The 15459-nt window shown below is 43.2% G+C and overlaps 1 protein-coding gene across 1 annotated transcript in view; it reads right to left on the bottom strand.

Moving 5' to 3' along the window:
* CORIN (corin, serine peptidase) overlaps positions 1 to 13621 on the bottom strand; it is a gene marked incomplete at both ends in the record, with an annotated part of 119193 nt that extends 105572 nt beyond the window's left edge. Inside the window, one exon of the mRNA XM_079534872.1 lies at positions 13547 to 13621. Coding sequence (XP_079390998.1) covers positions 13547 to 13621 — 75 coding nt within the window. The remainder of the gene's footprint in view (positions 1 to 13546) is intronic.
* Positions 13622 to 15459: the final 1838 nt, after the last annotated feature.

Genomic DNA, 15459 nt, shown 5'->3' with positions numbered 1-15459 from the left:
CTCAAGAAAAGAACGTTAGACTGGTAAAAAAATTTTCTCTAAGCACTATCAATTGCTTTTTTTTTTTTTTTGTATAACAGTTAAATATAGGCAAATAAACAGCATGTTGTATTTTTCCCTTCTCCAGGAAATGCCCTCATGAAAAACACTGAACCTATTTGAAATCATAATTGGTGACTCAGCAAGCATAACCTTAATTATCCATCATTTGTATATCTGTTCAAAGTTTTTTTCCCACTAATCTCTGTGGTGAATATAAAATAAAACTATAGGCAATGCTAATGGTTCCAATGTCATCAATGAGAATTTAATGAAGAGTCCTAGAGATAAATATAAATGCATTTTACCTACTCTTTACATATTCTCTGATCCTGTTTCTTTTCCTCTTGCTGCCAAATATTGCAATACACAAAGAATACAAGTACCAGTTTTAAGTGCTTTAAGCAGTTAATGGTATCTTCATCAATTTCAATCCTGCTCTGTCCTTCTACTTCTTCTTGACCACCCCTACCCATAAGGATTAGCAAGGGTACCACTGCAATTTTGTGTCTTCCTAGCAGCCTAATTTTAGGCCAGTAAGTGGCAAGAGAAGAAGGGTGAACTTCAGTCTCATTAAAAACTTGATACTTTTCAGCCCCAGCAGGGAAAGACAAAGAGTAATATTCCTAAGGGGCTATGAATCCAAACCCAGTCGTAAATATTGGAATTGACAAAAAAAATAAAAATAGGAACATAAATGGGAACACACTTATTCATTGGGTACTATCTGGCTTACTTTAGATCTCCATGTTAAGGGCTGAAAAAAAAATTTGTCTCTCAAAACTCTGAGGTCAATAATTTCTGCGAACCATTCTCTAAGTTTGTATGACTTAGGTATCTTCTAGATATGCTCTTAGTACTCTTTCCAAGGGAAGAGCAAGAAGACTTAGAAGCAGAATCCTTGAGGGCAGACTGAAGGAGATCAAACCTAAATGCTAGCAGTTTTGGCACAGAATATATTTAGCACAGTACTGGACCAAAACATGTTCTCAGTTCTAGAAGAACAGTGGTGCAAGCTCCCTTCCTACCACTGACGTTACAAAGCTTGACTCAAGAAAGACTTTTTTCAGCTAAATGCTGCGTACAGTATACGTAGGAAATTTCAGTGTTTGGGTTTTGAGGCAACAAGTCACTTCCTTTAAAACAGTTGTCGTGTTAAACAAGAATTTAGTCTGAAGATGATTTAAAAAAATCAGATAATTTCTTCTGACAGCTAAACACTCAGTCCCTAATGAAATGCTATTGGCTGCTACTTAATATCCAAATACTGTTCTGTAAGTGTTGGTTGCAATTAAGAAAATACAACATGAACTCTGGCTAATTTCAATTCAGAATTTTTAAAAATCCTAGTCTTACTTAGGGTGGCTGGATCAGAATTCTCACACTGATCTTCTGAACCCACAGAGGCAAAGAAAAGATAGGAAGAAAAAAAGCCTCATCCAACTACAGAAAGATTAAAATCTGGTTAGACCAAAATTCACAGTTTGTTTTCTGCAAGATATGGGGACAAACTGGTCTCAAAGATGTCACTTCAATAACATCCTGTGATATTAAGGCCCAGAAATGACAAATTACATTAAAGTGTATGGATGAAAAGCCTACAGTAGTACGCAATTTTCCTTTTAGACACAAAAATTATCTAAGCTACTGCTCTGTAAAACAACCTGAATCACAGGTTGTTTTCACAGCATATCACAGCAGTTGGCAAAAATACGTCCTGTTGTTTACATCACAAAGCAAACAAATGGTGTTCCAACAAGGAAATATCATTAGAGCTGGTGGTCTAAACTCAGTACCTTCTGCACATGCTAGATCTCTTTGTCAACTTCTGGGTCACAAACATCAAAATCTTGGGCAAGACATACACAGAAGCACTGTACAGTGCTTATATTGGAAAGGAGTGGAAAAAAAAGACAAGAAACACTACTGTGAAATGCAGAAAGAATGTCACTCATGGACAGTAAATATGTGGCCTCGTAGAAGTCATTGCTTTATGGGGGAATCTGCCATCCAGCTAAATTATAGTTTATGCGCGGAAAATGTGAGATTATGAAAACTATCCACCGTTCTTTACATGTCCTTGATATTGTTCCCATCCCAAAGTTGAAACGGTGCTCTGGTGTCAGCTTCTGTTATATTATCAACTCTCATGATGGAAGTCTCAAAGCTCTAGAGATTTTCACGTGACTGTGTCACCCCTTTATAGTTTTCCTTTCCGTATAAGGGAAGAGAATTCCCAGTTCTCATTGTTACAGAGCAAAAACTGAACATATGAAGTGTCAATGTCAAAAATAAGTCAGCATGTAAAAATAAATTTAAACATTCTTTAATCCTCTTTTGACCAAAACAGTATTTTAAATGCCTGGCAGTGAGTAACAGAAACTGCAAGTGTTCTACGTTTCTTATCAGATCTGTCTAGCTCACGTGAAAGCATGGGATTCAGCAATGCACTTTTCCATCCACAAAAAAAAAAAATGTAATAGCATCCTTAATAGTCACCATAACAAGCAGAAAGTCTAAGACAAATCATCCAAACAAACAAGCAAAGTCATGTGCTAAAAACGGAAACAGACAAAAAGTCACTGGAAGTGAGGCTTTGCACAATTTTTCATTTCAAATGCTAGAGGAATCAGAGAGCCAAGCTGAAATGGATCATCTTAAGAATGGATTTTAAGGAAGCAAGAGAAGTTGTCTACTGAGCAGCTTTTGTCTGTACATACAGATTTGAGGATATACAACTAATTTTAAAGTGTCATAGTTATTCTAAAAGGAAATAGTGCAATTTAGGGGGAGAAAATAACTTCTTCATACAGCAAGGCAGTAAACATTAGCAGCATGCTATTGTCACATGAATTATTATTTGCAAAATGAAATGTATCAGGTTATTTTAGTAGCTCAAGCTCACTGTAATCCTGTAACTTCCCCCAGCAAATTCCACACCCTCAGAAAAATCACAAATTACTGACATAATGCATTCCAAGTTCACTGAGATGACAGGGCCTCCTTTCCCATCTATGTAATAAAATACTCTGGCTTACCCTTACTTTAACCACTGGCATATAAACATGTAGAGTCATTCCCCCAGTCTGAAATACAAAGTATTCAAGTAAAGGAGATGTCATATAAAGCTGGGACTTCTTTATTTCATAGAATCATAGAGTAAATCATAGAATGGTTTGGGTGGGAAGGGACCTTTATGATCTAATACTACTAGGGACCTAGTTTCAAGTCCTCCGCTATAGGTTCCCACTAAACCAGGTTGCTCAAAGACCCATGCAGCCTGGCCTTGATCATCTCAAGGGTGGGAGCATCCACAACCTCACTGGGCAACCTATACCAGTGTCTCACCACCCTCACAGTAAAGAATTTCTTCCTAATATCTAGTCTGAATCCACCCCGTTCCAGTTTAAAGCCATTTCCTCCCATCCTGTCACTACATGGCCTTATAAGATGTTCCTCCCCAGCTTTCCTGTAGGCCCCCTTCAGGTACTGAGAGGCCACCATAAGGTCCACCCCAAAGCCTTCTCTTCTCCAGCCTGAAGAGTCCCAACTCTCTCAGCCTGTCCTTGTAGGGGAGGTGATCCAGACCTCTATTTCCCTCTATTTCCACGAATAAACAAACAAATTCATAGTTGATAGTAAATTCAGTGTTCAGCTGGGTTCTTATGGCTGAAGTTAATCTGAAACACTTTTAACATCCCCATCTCTCATTTTCACTTTAAGTAGTGATAAACATATATGAGAGATGCTTCCTACGGGAGACACAATGTGTGAAGTAAAGCAGTTGTTTGCTCTTCAGACTACCACAGAGACACATTCGTCACTGTTCAGGTGATCTTTGAAGCTGTTATTAATCCAGCAAGAGACTGCAAAGTAAAAATCCAAATTGGGCATTACCAGAAGTCATTATTCAGACTAACCAAAATTCATTTGGGTTCCTTCTTTCATTCATTTCTGGAGTATAACTTTGGGATTCTTAATTCATAACAAATAATTTCAGCAGTTTTGTGAGACACTGAGGCAACTTTGGAACTGAGAAAAGTATAAAGATGTGCAAGAAAAACTCAGAAGAGATACGTCTCACCCTGCTCTGTGACAACATAGTTCTGGTTCTGCTCCAGCTTCAGTTCAAGAAAGTTCCAAGGGTAAATTCACCGAGACAAAATCCAAACGTATGCGATGTACCACCTGTGCATTTGAGAACCTGCACTGCTACCTGTCAAGCTTTTGCTTTGGAATATGACTGCAGACTCCTCAGACATAGCCATCCTTGAATCATCTAGCTGAGGTACTAACAGCTGTCAGAGCCAGCAGTAAGAAACTCTTAACAGATTTTTTATCTGGGACGATGCATGCACATGAATGCCATACTGCCAGTGGTGTTTGTGTTACTATCACACAGCATACACTCATTTCAGAAGAAAGCCAGCTCCTGGGCCATCTCTTCCACAATTCATTCTATCCTTTCGGAAGGTTTTGAGAGGAAGAAATAAGTCGATCACTCAGACATAAGTACTACAGCCAGGAGAGATGTAGCTCTGAGGAATTTATTCTCATTTCGTTCATTTTTGGAGGGAAAGGCTCCAGTGTTTTATCTGGGCAAGGTAGTAGACTTTGGAATGTACTTAAGGTACTTGGAAAAACATCTATTTAATACTGAAATTTGTCTAAATAAATAATATGATTGGTCTTCCTGAAAAGATTTGATTTACACATCAGAAAAGTATTCACAAGCAAAATATTGACCTTGGTTCTGAACTACAGGAGATTTATTCTTTGCATCTCATGGAAAGCAGAGGAGATAGAAAAGAAAGTTTTTTTTCTGGATTTCAAAAATTTAGCATGATACCTGGAACTGCTCTTCACCTCACCTCAGAAGAGATTCAGACACACTATTTAGCCATTGAACAGAATCAGTTCTTCTTCAAAATAGGAATTAAAAGAAGAAAATAAATACCATGGGAGAACAGTTTTATCATCTCTTCAATAATAGTATCTTTGAATCTCTTCATTTTTCAAAAGACATGCCGCTGAGTAACTTTGTGATGCATATTTATGTATTACATATATTTACATTGTTTATTAGCTTCACTGATATAAATTTGCAACTACAACAATGGATTTTCCAGGTTCACAATAGAATTGTTGAATTTTCAAGAATAATCAGAATAAGAAATAATTGAGTTTCTGGCAAACACTGCAATTCTAAGTTCTCACTTCCTTATTAAGAACAGCTGGTAGCAAAGATGTTTGATGCTGCCATGCCATATAACCAAAGCAAGATTTACTAAACATATGGAAGATATCAAAGATTTCTCAAAAGCTGAAGTGGAAGACATTCATTTTAAGGAACAAGCTATGGTTAGCATTATCTGGTATTTCTCAGTACCAGAACAAGAACATCAATTCAGCCTATCTCAGCAGGAAGCAGGAAAAGAGTTCGGGGGAAATGAATCTTTAATTAATACAGAATTTATGCTTTGGGATTTATTTATTTTCAAGTTTCTAGGCTTTCAAACATTACTCATGTGAAGTTTAAACAGCACCATGTTGTTTTTCTGAACATACACAGAAACCACTTACAATCCTTGGATACCCACATGTTCAGTGCACAGTGGCTTGTCAAGCAGGTAGATCTGCCGTGGCAATTCTCTGGCTATACATCGCTGAGCATCATAATTCAGAGTGCAGGGATGAAGCTTACAGTATTGGCTTCAAGCTCTTGTTTTGCTGAGAATTGAATAAGCAGTTGTCATGAGCCATTAGCACCAAAAAACAAAAATGGAAACTGTGAGAAAAGAAAAAAATCTTAATGGCCTAAATTGTGCCAATGAAAAGATTCTTTAAAAAAAAAAAATCCTTTAAGAGGGTAAAAGGATCCAGTTAGAGGAAAAAGGAAAACCTCCTCTTGAAAATAATTTTCAAGCTAGGAAAATTAGAAGAAGCAATGAGAAATCCTGGCAGCCCTGTGGCTGACAATCAGTGCGCTAATCACCATCAGTGTGTAAGTTCTACCAGAAAGCCCATCCTAAAAAACACTACTAGACCTCATTAATGAATATACTTTTTTAAATTAATGCCTGATCAGTAGGTTCTGTCTTCTGAACTTGAAGTCAACCAGTATATATCTGCCATGCCTATTGCTCATTATACAGTTACCTAACTATTAAAATCATAAGCTTTCAACAACGTGAATTGGATGCTAATCCGGAATGCAATTGAAATTTTAGATTTGAATGTATAATTTTAAATTTGTGCTAATTATTTTTTTTCTGAATTGTGGATAAAAAGATGATTGAATCTTGGACCAAGGACGAGAGCTGCAGCAATATTAATCAAAGTAAAAACATGGTTCAGAATCAAAGCAAAGTTTCATCTGTTCAGCATAGCTGGATAGTTACTTGACCTCTTCCCAAAGATGAAAATGGAATTACATAATGTCTCAATAATCTACTAAGTATAAAATGCAGAGGTTAAAATGCATTGATTTTTTTTAAATAGGATGCCTTCTTTTTTTTTTTTTTTTCCAGAAACATCGCCTTTGAACTTTTTGCTTCAATAGGAGAAAATTAAGAACAGAAAGGATATTTTCTAAAAATATGAGTGCATTATGATAGAAATAATTGAAGAGATGACTAGGGATTAAACCTATTAGTCACTGTCTAAGTTATGAAACAGTGATCTGGAACAGAAAACTCACAATTAAGCGTATTAACAAAGCACTTACACAGGTGTTAGCTTTTGGCTATGACTTTTATGTATTATCAAAGATTTTTGGACACATATGGATATCTGGGATTAAAAACTTCCATCTAGGTGTCTGAAACAATAACAATCTAATGAATTATGATGCCAAAGAAGAACATTTCTATTGCATTTATGGCTAGGACTATTCAGCGTCATTGTCATCCCTAGAACAAACGCCAGTTTTCCTCCCATTCACATCTTCACTGTAAAACTACAGTAAGTTACATAATAACCCTATATGTAATGAGGAAAAAGCAAATGAAAACCATCTGGGTTCTTAGCCCTTCCAGGGCTAGCAATACTGTTACATATACTCCGACTTTGCAAGGGAGAGGAAGAATTGTTAATAACTTTTAAACACATTCCACCAACTCAGACTTCTTTTCCAGCCTTGTCTGCATGCATTACATATTACTTCAACTTGTATCTTTAAAACAGATGAGCAAGAACAAAGCTGTGTTTTAAAAAGGCATTTTCTGCTGAATTATTTTGTGACATGCTTACTACAAATCATTTAGCAACAAATCAATAAACAAAAATCGCTACTTTGCAATTTCCAACATTCTTTCAGATACATTATCCATCCTATTTTCATACCTGCACAGAGCAGACACCTTCCAAACAGCAACCCAACTCCCAGCAACGTCTATCACTAAGCACTGTGTTCAAGAATGAATAGGCTATTAAAGCAAGGTGGGCTCAGCTGTTGCAAATGGGAAAATGCAGGAGATGGGGGAAAGCCTGGCAACTGTTAGTGTGTTCTGCATCTACAGTCTTCAGGTTCCACTGGTTCTGTGACCACTTTAACACAGGCAAAATAATCCACGCAGCAAAAGACACAACTCTGGAAGAACGAGCAATGGAAAATAGAGCACATCAGTATCCCAGGGAATTCCAGAGCATATACTACACATATACTCCACCTATTACATGAATACAGAGCTGCAGATCCAAGAGACCTGGGATGCAAACCTTCTCAGTGCTACCAGTGGTTTTATTTCTAAAAGACTGCCCTGACTGATTTATGAAGCCTAATGAGGAGATAATAAGTGATTTTTTTACTGCTTCACTCGTAGGCAGGAAAGGAAGAAGTTTCACTTTCTAGGAAGTGCTCCCAAGTAACTTGCAGCTCTATTGGAGTGACAGCATAGGCTATTTTGAAACTAGGAGTAACATGAGGTGAAAGGCAATGACAATCTGGGCAATTACTATTGCTATTAAATCACTGCTAAATTAAATCTATTTGGTATCAAAAAGATCAGACATGGAAGATTTTATCACATTCATTTCTTAAACACTAGGTTCAGCCTATGTCAGAACTGAGTGTTGCAGGTTTGGAGAAGAGAGGAAGACATGCTGACAGCCATTGACCACTCAGTCTCAAAGCAGGAGAATAATCCACTGAGAATTAACCTTGAAGTATCTCTCAACTACAAAACATAAACTAGAACAGATGCAGTCTCAAAAAAGGAAATTCATATTTACCCTCAATTCCTTTCCGCTAAAGCTTTGATAAAGATGATTTAAATGTTCAAAATAAAAATACTTGTTTTTTGAGAAAAAGTGAACCTTGGAATTTAGCAAGAGCAGTAGCTTGCAGGAGCACCTGCAGTAACACAGCTTGGCAGTCCACTTGACAGGTTTACAGGAGCTGCCCCCTATAGATTACTCTATGAGGAAGAAATTTAAAAATTTCATCCATTTGTATTTTTTTTTTTTTTAAGGCAATAAGTTTTACGTAGCACATGGGCAAAAGATGGTGCCCCACACTGCATATTGTTGTGGGAATTACATTGTTCATGAAGAGGGGCAGGGCTTGAATCAACAAAGCACAAAGTTTATCACTGCAGAGCATCTCTGGCAATATCTGTTTTTCAGCCTCACTTCATTACAGGGCAACAAGTTGAAAACTACCTTACGTGGGTAACAACACTATCACGAACAAAGAGAGAATTATAAACTGCAATATTCAGAGAAGCAACAGTTCCACTCTAATGGCACAGACAGTGAAAAGGATCTGATCACAAACTCATTCATTCCATCTCCACTTAGTTTAAGGATCAAAGACAACAAAGGAGGAGACAGCCACAGAGGTAACCAAGTTGAATCCAAGGATGGATCCAAGTTGAAGGAGGAAAGATTTAGGTTGGATGTTAGGGGGAAGTTCTTTACAAGGAGAGTGGTTAGGCCCTAGAATGGGCTGCCCAGGGAGGTTGTGGATGCCCCGTCCTTGGACGTGTTCAAGGCCAGGTTGGATGGGGTCCTGGGCAACCTGATCTAAATGTGTATGTTTGTTGGCCCTGCTAGGCAGGGGGGTTGGAACTACATGATCCTTGAGGTCCCTTCCAACCCGGGTGATTCTGTGATTCTGTAACACTACCTTTGGTCATTTCTGAGTAAATGTACTTTCTCAAACTGCCTTTACTGATGAGTTGGCCACCAGGTCTCTGAGATAACTGAGTGGTTGTGTGGGTGCACGGCTGTGAGCTGAGGCTGCTCCAGCACAGCATTCAGGGCAGGGTGGACCCCAGTGGACACTGCAAGACAGGAGATCACAGTACAGATGCACCAAAGCTGAAAGCACACCAACAGCTAAATACCACATTCTGGTATTTATTGCTGCTTTTAAAACCAAATATTCAAACTGTGCAGGTAAAACAACCAGAAATAGTAGCACGTTAATTACATGCTTAAATGAACGATGACAAGCATCTCTTCAAATTAGAGTAGCTTCAAAGCACAGCCGAGGAGAATCTCTCCCTTCAGGGATCGATCCTCCAAGCAAGGGAGGCACGAACTGAAATCTCGTGTGTTACCTCAGAGACTTCTCGCCTCTTTTTAAAGCGGGAAGTCCTGGCTCAACTGTTGCCTCATTGCTGTTTGTGCATTTAGGACATTAAACCATTACTTCTTTTGAGCTGGACAAAAGCATTGACCAGAAGAGAACTGATGAAATCTGCTTCCTTCAGTTAAAAGGAGAGAGAAGGGAGGAAAAAATTCACCATCAGGTCACTACAGCAGGCAGGAGGGCTCTCAGGGCAGCCAAACGCCTCAGGGCCACCGGCGCGAGCACAGCCGTTATCCCGGGACGAGCCGTGAGCACGAGGGTCGGAGCGGCACCACCAGGACGTGCAGAGGGGGCTCCCCAGCTGCGCTATTTTTACGACGGTATGTTTTGCATTCAGACTTTCCATTGCAGGCGCCTCGGGTCAAGGGGATCCGCTCTGCCGGGGGAATCTGACAGGTCAGCCCGGAAAGAGTTATTTATAGAGGGGCGGGGGGCAGAACTAAGGGATGCGGTCGGCGTCGTGTTCCTCTGTCGCGGGGCTGCGAGCCGGGGGCGGCAGCACGAGCGCTTCCTCGCGCGGCCGTGCCGACAGACCGACGGGGAAACCCCAGCGGCCCCGGGGAGAGTGCAGTTGTTAGAGGTTGTTCTGCACGAGAGTTAAGGGGAGTTTAAGCTTGTGGTCCATCTCTTTTTCAGTAGGAAAAGAAGCTGGAACAGAGCAGGAACATCACTATTTCGAACTGAAATCACATTGCCCCTCTAAAGCCCTGCTGCAGGCATTTAAAAATTAGGAGGTGCCCAGCAGCAACGTTTGGAAGGGTGTTTGCTGCACATGCATGCCTATGACTGCCCTATTGCAAGTGGCCTGACACCCAGCCCTGCCAAATCACAGCTGGCCATCAGAAACGAAGCCTTTCTCTGGACTCATAAGCAACTGTGTCAGGATATAAGCATAGTGATAGGACAAAGGAGAATGGTGTTAAACAGAAGTTTAGGTTAGATATTAGGAGGACGTTTTTCCACACAGAGGGTGCTGACACACAGGAACAGGTTGCCCAATGAGGTTGTGGATGCCCCGTCCCTGGAGGTATTCAAGGCCAGGCTGGATGTGGCTCTGGGTAGCCTGGTCTAGCGGTTGGTGTCCCTACACATGGCAGGGGGGTTGAAACTAGATGATCATTGTGGTCCTTTTCAACCCAGGCCATTCCATGATTTAATGCTCTGCCAGCAACACCTGACACGCTGACAGATTCAGCTCTTCCCACTCAATGTAGCAATGTCTGCCATCTTTAAAAGCTAACCAGCCACACCAGGTGATAGCACCACTGTGTGTGATTGCCTCACAGCACATGACAGTCAGCCTGCAAGCAGGAGGCCTGGTATCTGTAGTCCCCAATCCAGATGAGGGCCAAAGCCACAGCTTCATCTCCTTAGGAAATGCCTCAGTGCCTACATATTGGGATGGCCTCACCCTCCTGAAGCTTGGTCTCCATCTGAGCCACTAGGCCACGCTCATGGAAGCACTGGCTTCCTTCTTGTGCACAAAAGGCTTATGTAGAATTCAGCATTGATTGGTTAGACCATTTGAGTCATGGTGAGCACAAGAGTTGCTGGGATTTTTCACTAGGTCTAAGCATCCCAACACTGCCTTGCCTATACCCATCTTCTCTGCTGGCTCTATCAGAGGCTTTATCCACCTCAGCCTTTTTTGGCCACACAAACGAGAAGAAATGTTACAACTACATAAGGGTTTGCTATAACAGCAGGACATTAATGTTCTTCAAGGGAGCAGAGTGCTAAGATGCTAAGAACTAAACATGTATACCAGCTTAGCAAATTCAAAAAAAAAAAAAAAAAGGGAGGGGGAGGGTTAGGGAGCATAAAAAGAAAGAATGGAAAAGTAAATGTTCCTACATGCAAGTAAACATGCATTTTAAAATAATTACTGGCACTTCTTACAGCCCTGGCTTTCCTTTATATCTGCAAACATCATCTAATACATAAGAAATGAATAAACAAAAATTCAGATACATTAAACTGCCCAGGGTGTACTGCACATTTTATAGAACACTTTCAGTTGTGACATATTCGAAGCTACCTTACACTCTCAATTCACCACATGCTCAAGTTATCTGCCACAGGCATGCAGCTGAGTGCCAGATTTTTGGAGAGGAAGTGAATGCTTTCTTTGATGCCTTGCAGTTCTGGGCTCCAAAAGACTGGGGGGGCAACACACAAAGTTTTGCCCTGATGGTCCTATCAGGTACTAATAGATCACAAGCAGATTCCTCTAACATGGGAAAGTGAGCTGTGCAACCTGGCTCGCTGTCCCAAGAACAAGTGCTACTGGCTGCATTAACGGTGCATGAGGAGTGAGGATGGTGCACAAGGCTGAAGGGCTTCAGCATTGCTGGGGAAGTCACAAGTATTGCCTCTCTGAACAAGTTTTGGACAGTGTTTGGGAATTCCCTGTCCCCTAGAGAAACTTTGTGCAAAATGTAGATGGCCAGCACATTCAGGCAATGCTACCAGCCTCTAGAAAAGAACAGCGATTGCTGACTCATTGTAGTAAATGTTTAGGGGATACCTAAATATCCCGATACTGTCATTCAACTGTGCCTGTACCTCAACAGTTCCAGCACCTGAGAGGCTGGTAACAGCCCAGACTAAGGCATACATGAGAAGAACAAAACTAAGAACTGTAGTTTTAGACAGGACCATCTTTAAGAACGTGGAACAGACGTAAGAGGCCATATGGAAAAATCCATCCCCATGTTTTTACTGCTGAAAGCTAAGCCATCCCAAGAGACCCCACGAATGCATTAAAAGCTCTACGTATTTCATTTCACTTAGAGTTTCACCATCTCAGCCAGACTGCTAATAACTTTACATAAAAAGTTAATTAATTGTCTTCCATGAAATGCATCCAAGGATTCTGCGTTTTAAATCAGGTGGAGAAATGATACAATTAAAGTACTCTTGCCATATTTAGGAACTTCTAAAAACGCCGCTGTGCAATTTGGTGGCACACGGAACGATTTCACAGCGCACGAAGCTCCGTCACCGTCTTTTCGAGTGCAAAAGCGCAAAGTTTGCAGACCGCGCGCGTTATCTCGCTGGAGCGCGCAGCGTGCGGTGCTGGCCCGAGCGCGCTGACACCGAGAGCACCCGCAGTCTCCCGCCGCTCTCGCCCGCCCTGCGGCGTGACCCGCACCGGGGCTCCGGCAGACACCTGTTCGCTCACCCCGCGGCCGCCTAGCCTCCCTTTCACTAGGTTTTCCCGCTGGGGAGCTTGCGGGGAGCTGGGAACGCTGTCGCCCAGGTACCCTGCCTCTCCCAGCGAGGACTAACAGCTCGTTTTCGCTTCAAGTTTCCCGGCCCCTCTCTGTGACGCTCCGAGGGATGGATGACCTTCCGCGGAGGGCGGCGACCGACGGTGCCGTCGGGCGCAAAGCCGCGGCAGGGGTGTCCGGCGAGGGGGACTCCGCGCTGAGGATGGGGTCACGGGCGGGGTCCTGTCGGAGACTAAGCCCCAACCTCGCTCTCGCAAAGCCCGACCGGACCTGTTGCCGCCGGGCTCGGCGCACCACCAGCCCTCTTCGCTTTCCCCACTGACTCTGTGAGAGTCTCAGCAAGAGGTTGGCATCGAGCCGTGGGCGACACGACCCACCTGCTCCGCGTGCCCCTCGCGCAGCTGTGCGCACAGGAGAGCTCAGGCGGCGGAGCGCCCGCAGAGACAGGTGGGGCGGACAACCACCTCCCCCCGGCCGCCCCGGAACGCGTCCCCTCGGGCGGCACGGTCCCGACCCTCACTCTTTCTCTCCAGCCACGAGGCCAGGAGCGGGACTCTCCACTCTGCGCTGACCGTGAGCCCCGCCGCCCGCCCGAGCCCCAAAGAATGAGCGCAGGGCGGCGAGACACTGGCACCGCACCCCTGCTCGTAGCCTACCGGCGCTTTCGGGCTTGCCTTACCCTTCTGGCAGAGAGGACCTGCCGGTAGCGCTCCTCCTCTTTGGGCAGGGCAGGGAACTGTTGCATGGAGAGCATGCTCGTGCTGTCACTGGCTCCTCTCCGCTCTCTCCTGTCCCCTGCTCCTCTCTGCTCCCGCTGCTGACCGAGCCGCCCACCTCCCGAACGCGCGCGCACGCACGCTTGCCGGGCGCGGAGTGAGGGGCTCCGCATTTTGTCTGCTCGGTGCGCTCGTCCCCCCTCTCCCCCCCCCCACCTTCACCCGCCCAATAATAATAAACCTCCGCGAAAAAGCCGCCGCATCCCCACCCCTTTCCCACACAAAGACTCTACCCTTATAGACAAGCTGAGGGACAGCCTACTTGCCCGTTTCGCCCTCAGCGCCATCTCCTGGGGAGGGCGGCAGCCAGCTGGCAGCGAGGGGCATACCCGGCTGCTGGGCTGGGGCTGGCTCCGCCGCAATTAATCTCCATCACACCGAGCTCCGCGTCCCCGGGTCGGAGCTGCGGTGCGTGGCGGAGAATGCGCCCGGCTCCCTACTGCTCCTTGTGTGGGTTAGGAGCCCGCAACAGCTCTTGCTTCTCCCCGAGGTAGGAAGTTTCATGCCTACGGGCTGTCCAGCTCTTCCTTCCCGAAGCGCGGCGGAGTGCCTTTCCCTGACGCATCCTCCTCGGCTCCGAAGTGAGGGCTCCGGCTGAAGTCTCAGACGGCGAGGGTTTGTGCATCTCTGATCTCTCAAGCCCGGTGCTCAACTCAGCAACAAACACTGGAGCAGTCTGGGACCCTTCCGGCAGCCACAAAACAGCATCGCCAGGGCCGGGTTCTGGAATTATATGCGCAAGCAGAAAGGCTCCCAGTTCTTAGTGTCACGCATACTAAGTAGTCCTTCAAAACGCAGGTCAGAAAGCACCCAAGAAATGTGTTAAAATAGTTCGACATGAGAATGGCTTCTATTCCTAATCACGACTATGGCTGTCAGGATGACACCATTCAGATGCAGACATATCTATAAGCAAACCTTAAGTCAAAAACTTGCTCTCAGCTTCTAGCCGGCTTCTGTTCCAGGAATCTGTTACTTTATATTCGGCTGTAGGGTGCGTCACTTCTCATTCGTGTGTAAAGTTGGGGCATTTTGTGCTTCTGAAGTGCTCCTGACCACCGTTTCTCAGTCCTGCATTCCTTTACCCAACCTAACTCTACTCTGAAGGGAAAATAGTGTTGTTTTTTTTTTTTGCTTTTCTTCTTTCTTTTTAAATACCTGCACAAATAGTAGGAAAAGGAGGGCAGAAGACAAAAGCAAGAGCATTTATGCATTAGGCAATTTGGACATTATGTAAAATAAAAGAAATAATACAGGCCATATTGGGAAAAAAAAAAAAAAGGAATAGAGCCAAAATTTATTGTTATAGCATTCTACAGAGATTCATTAGATTCATTAGCCCTGTGGAGGGAAAAAAAAAAAAAAAAAAAAAAAACATACAACACAGTGAGAGCAAATGAAAACCAAAAATAAAAAGGTAAGGTTCATGGCTAGTGTGGCCTTGGTGGGAGGCTGCATTCTCTCAGCAGAAATAATGAATTCCAAACCTTAAGCCAAACTTTACTCGCAACCTCATGGCAACTCACTCAAGCTGGAGAGCCACTCTGATGCTGTTTCATAGCTAACAAGACTCAGCCAATGTACAGCACACAGAGAAAGCCTAAGCTGAGCTCTGCTTTTAGCAGTTTTATGGGAAATGCTGCCTGAGGAAAATTATTTAGATTAAATAATACTTGGTTGAGTACCCTCAAGAGCATGGCCCATATTCATATTCCCTATTTGTTGCAGAGAAGTTGAACTAGACAACCTCTAAAGGTCCCTTCCAACGCTAGGGATTCTACATTTCTATTCTGCGATTCAATATTGATACAGCAGT

This window comes from Tetrao urogallus, assembly GCF_951394365.1.
Source record: "Tetrao urogallus genome assembly, chromosome: 4".
NCBI classification, from domain to species: Eukaryota; Metazoa; Chordata; class Aves; order Galliformes; family Phasianidae; genus Tetrao; species Tetrao urogallus.
Note: the sequence above shows the minus strand (reverse complement) of the source record. Positions and strands in the feature narration are given on the sequence as shown.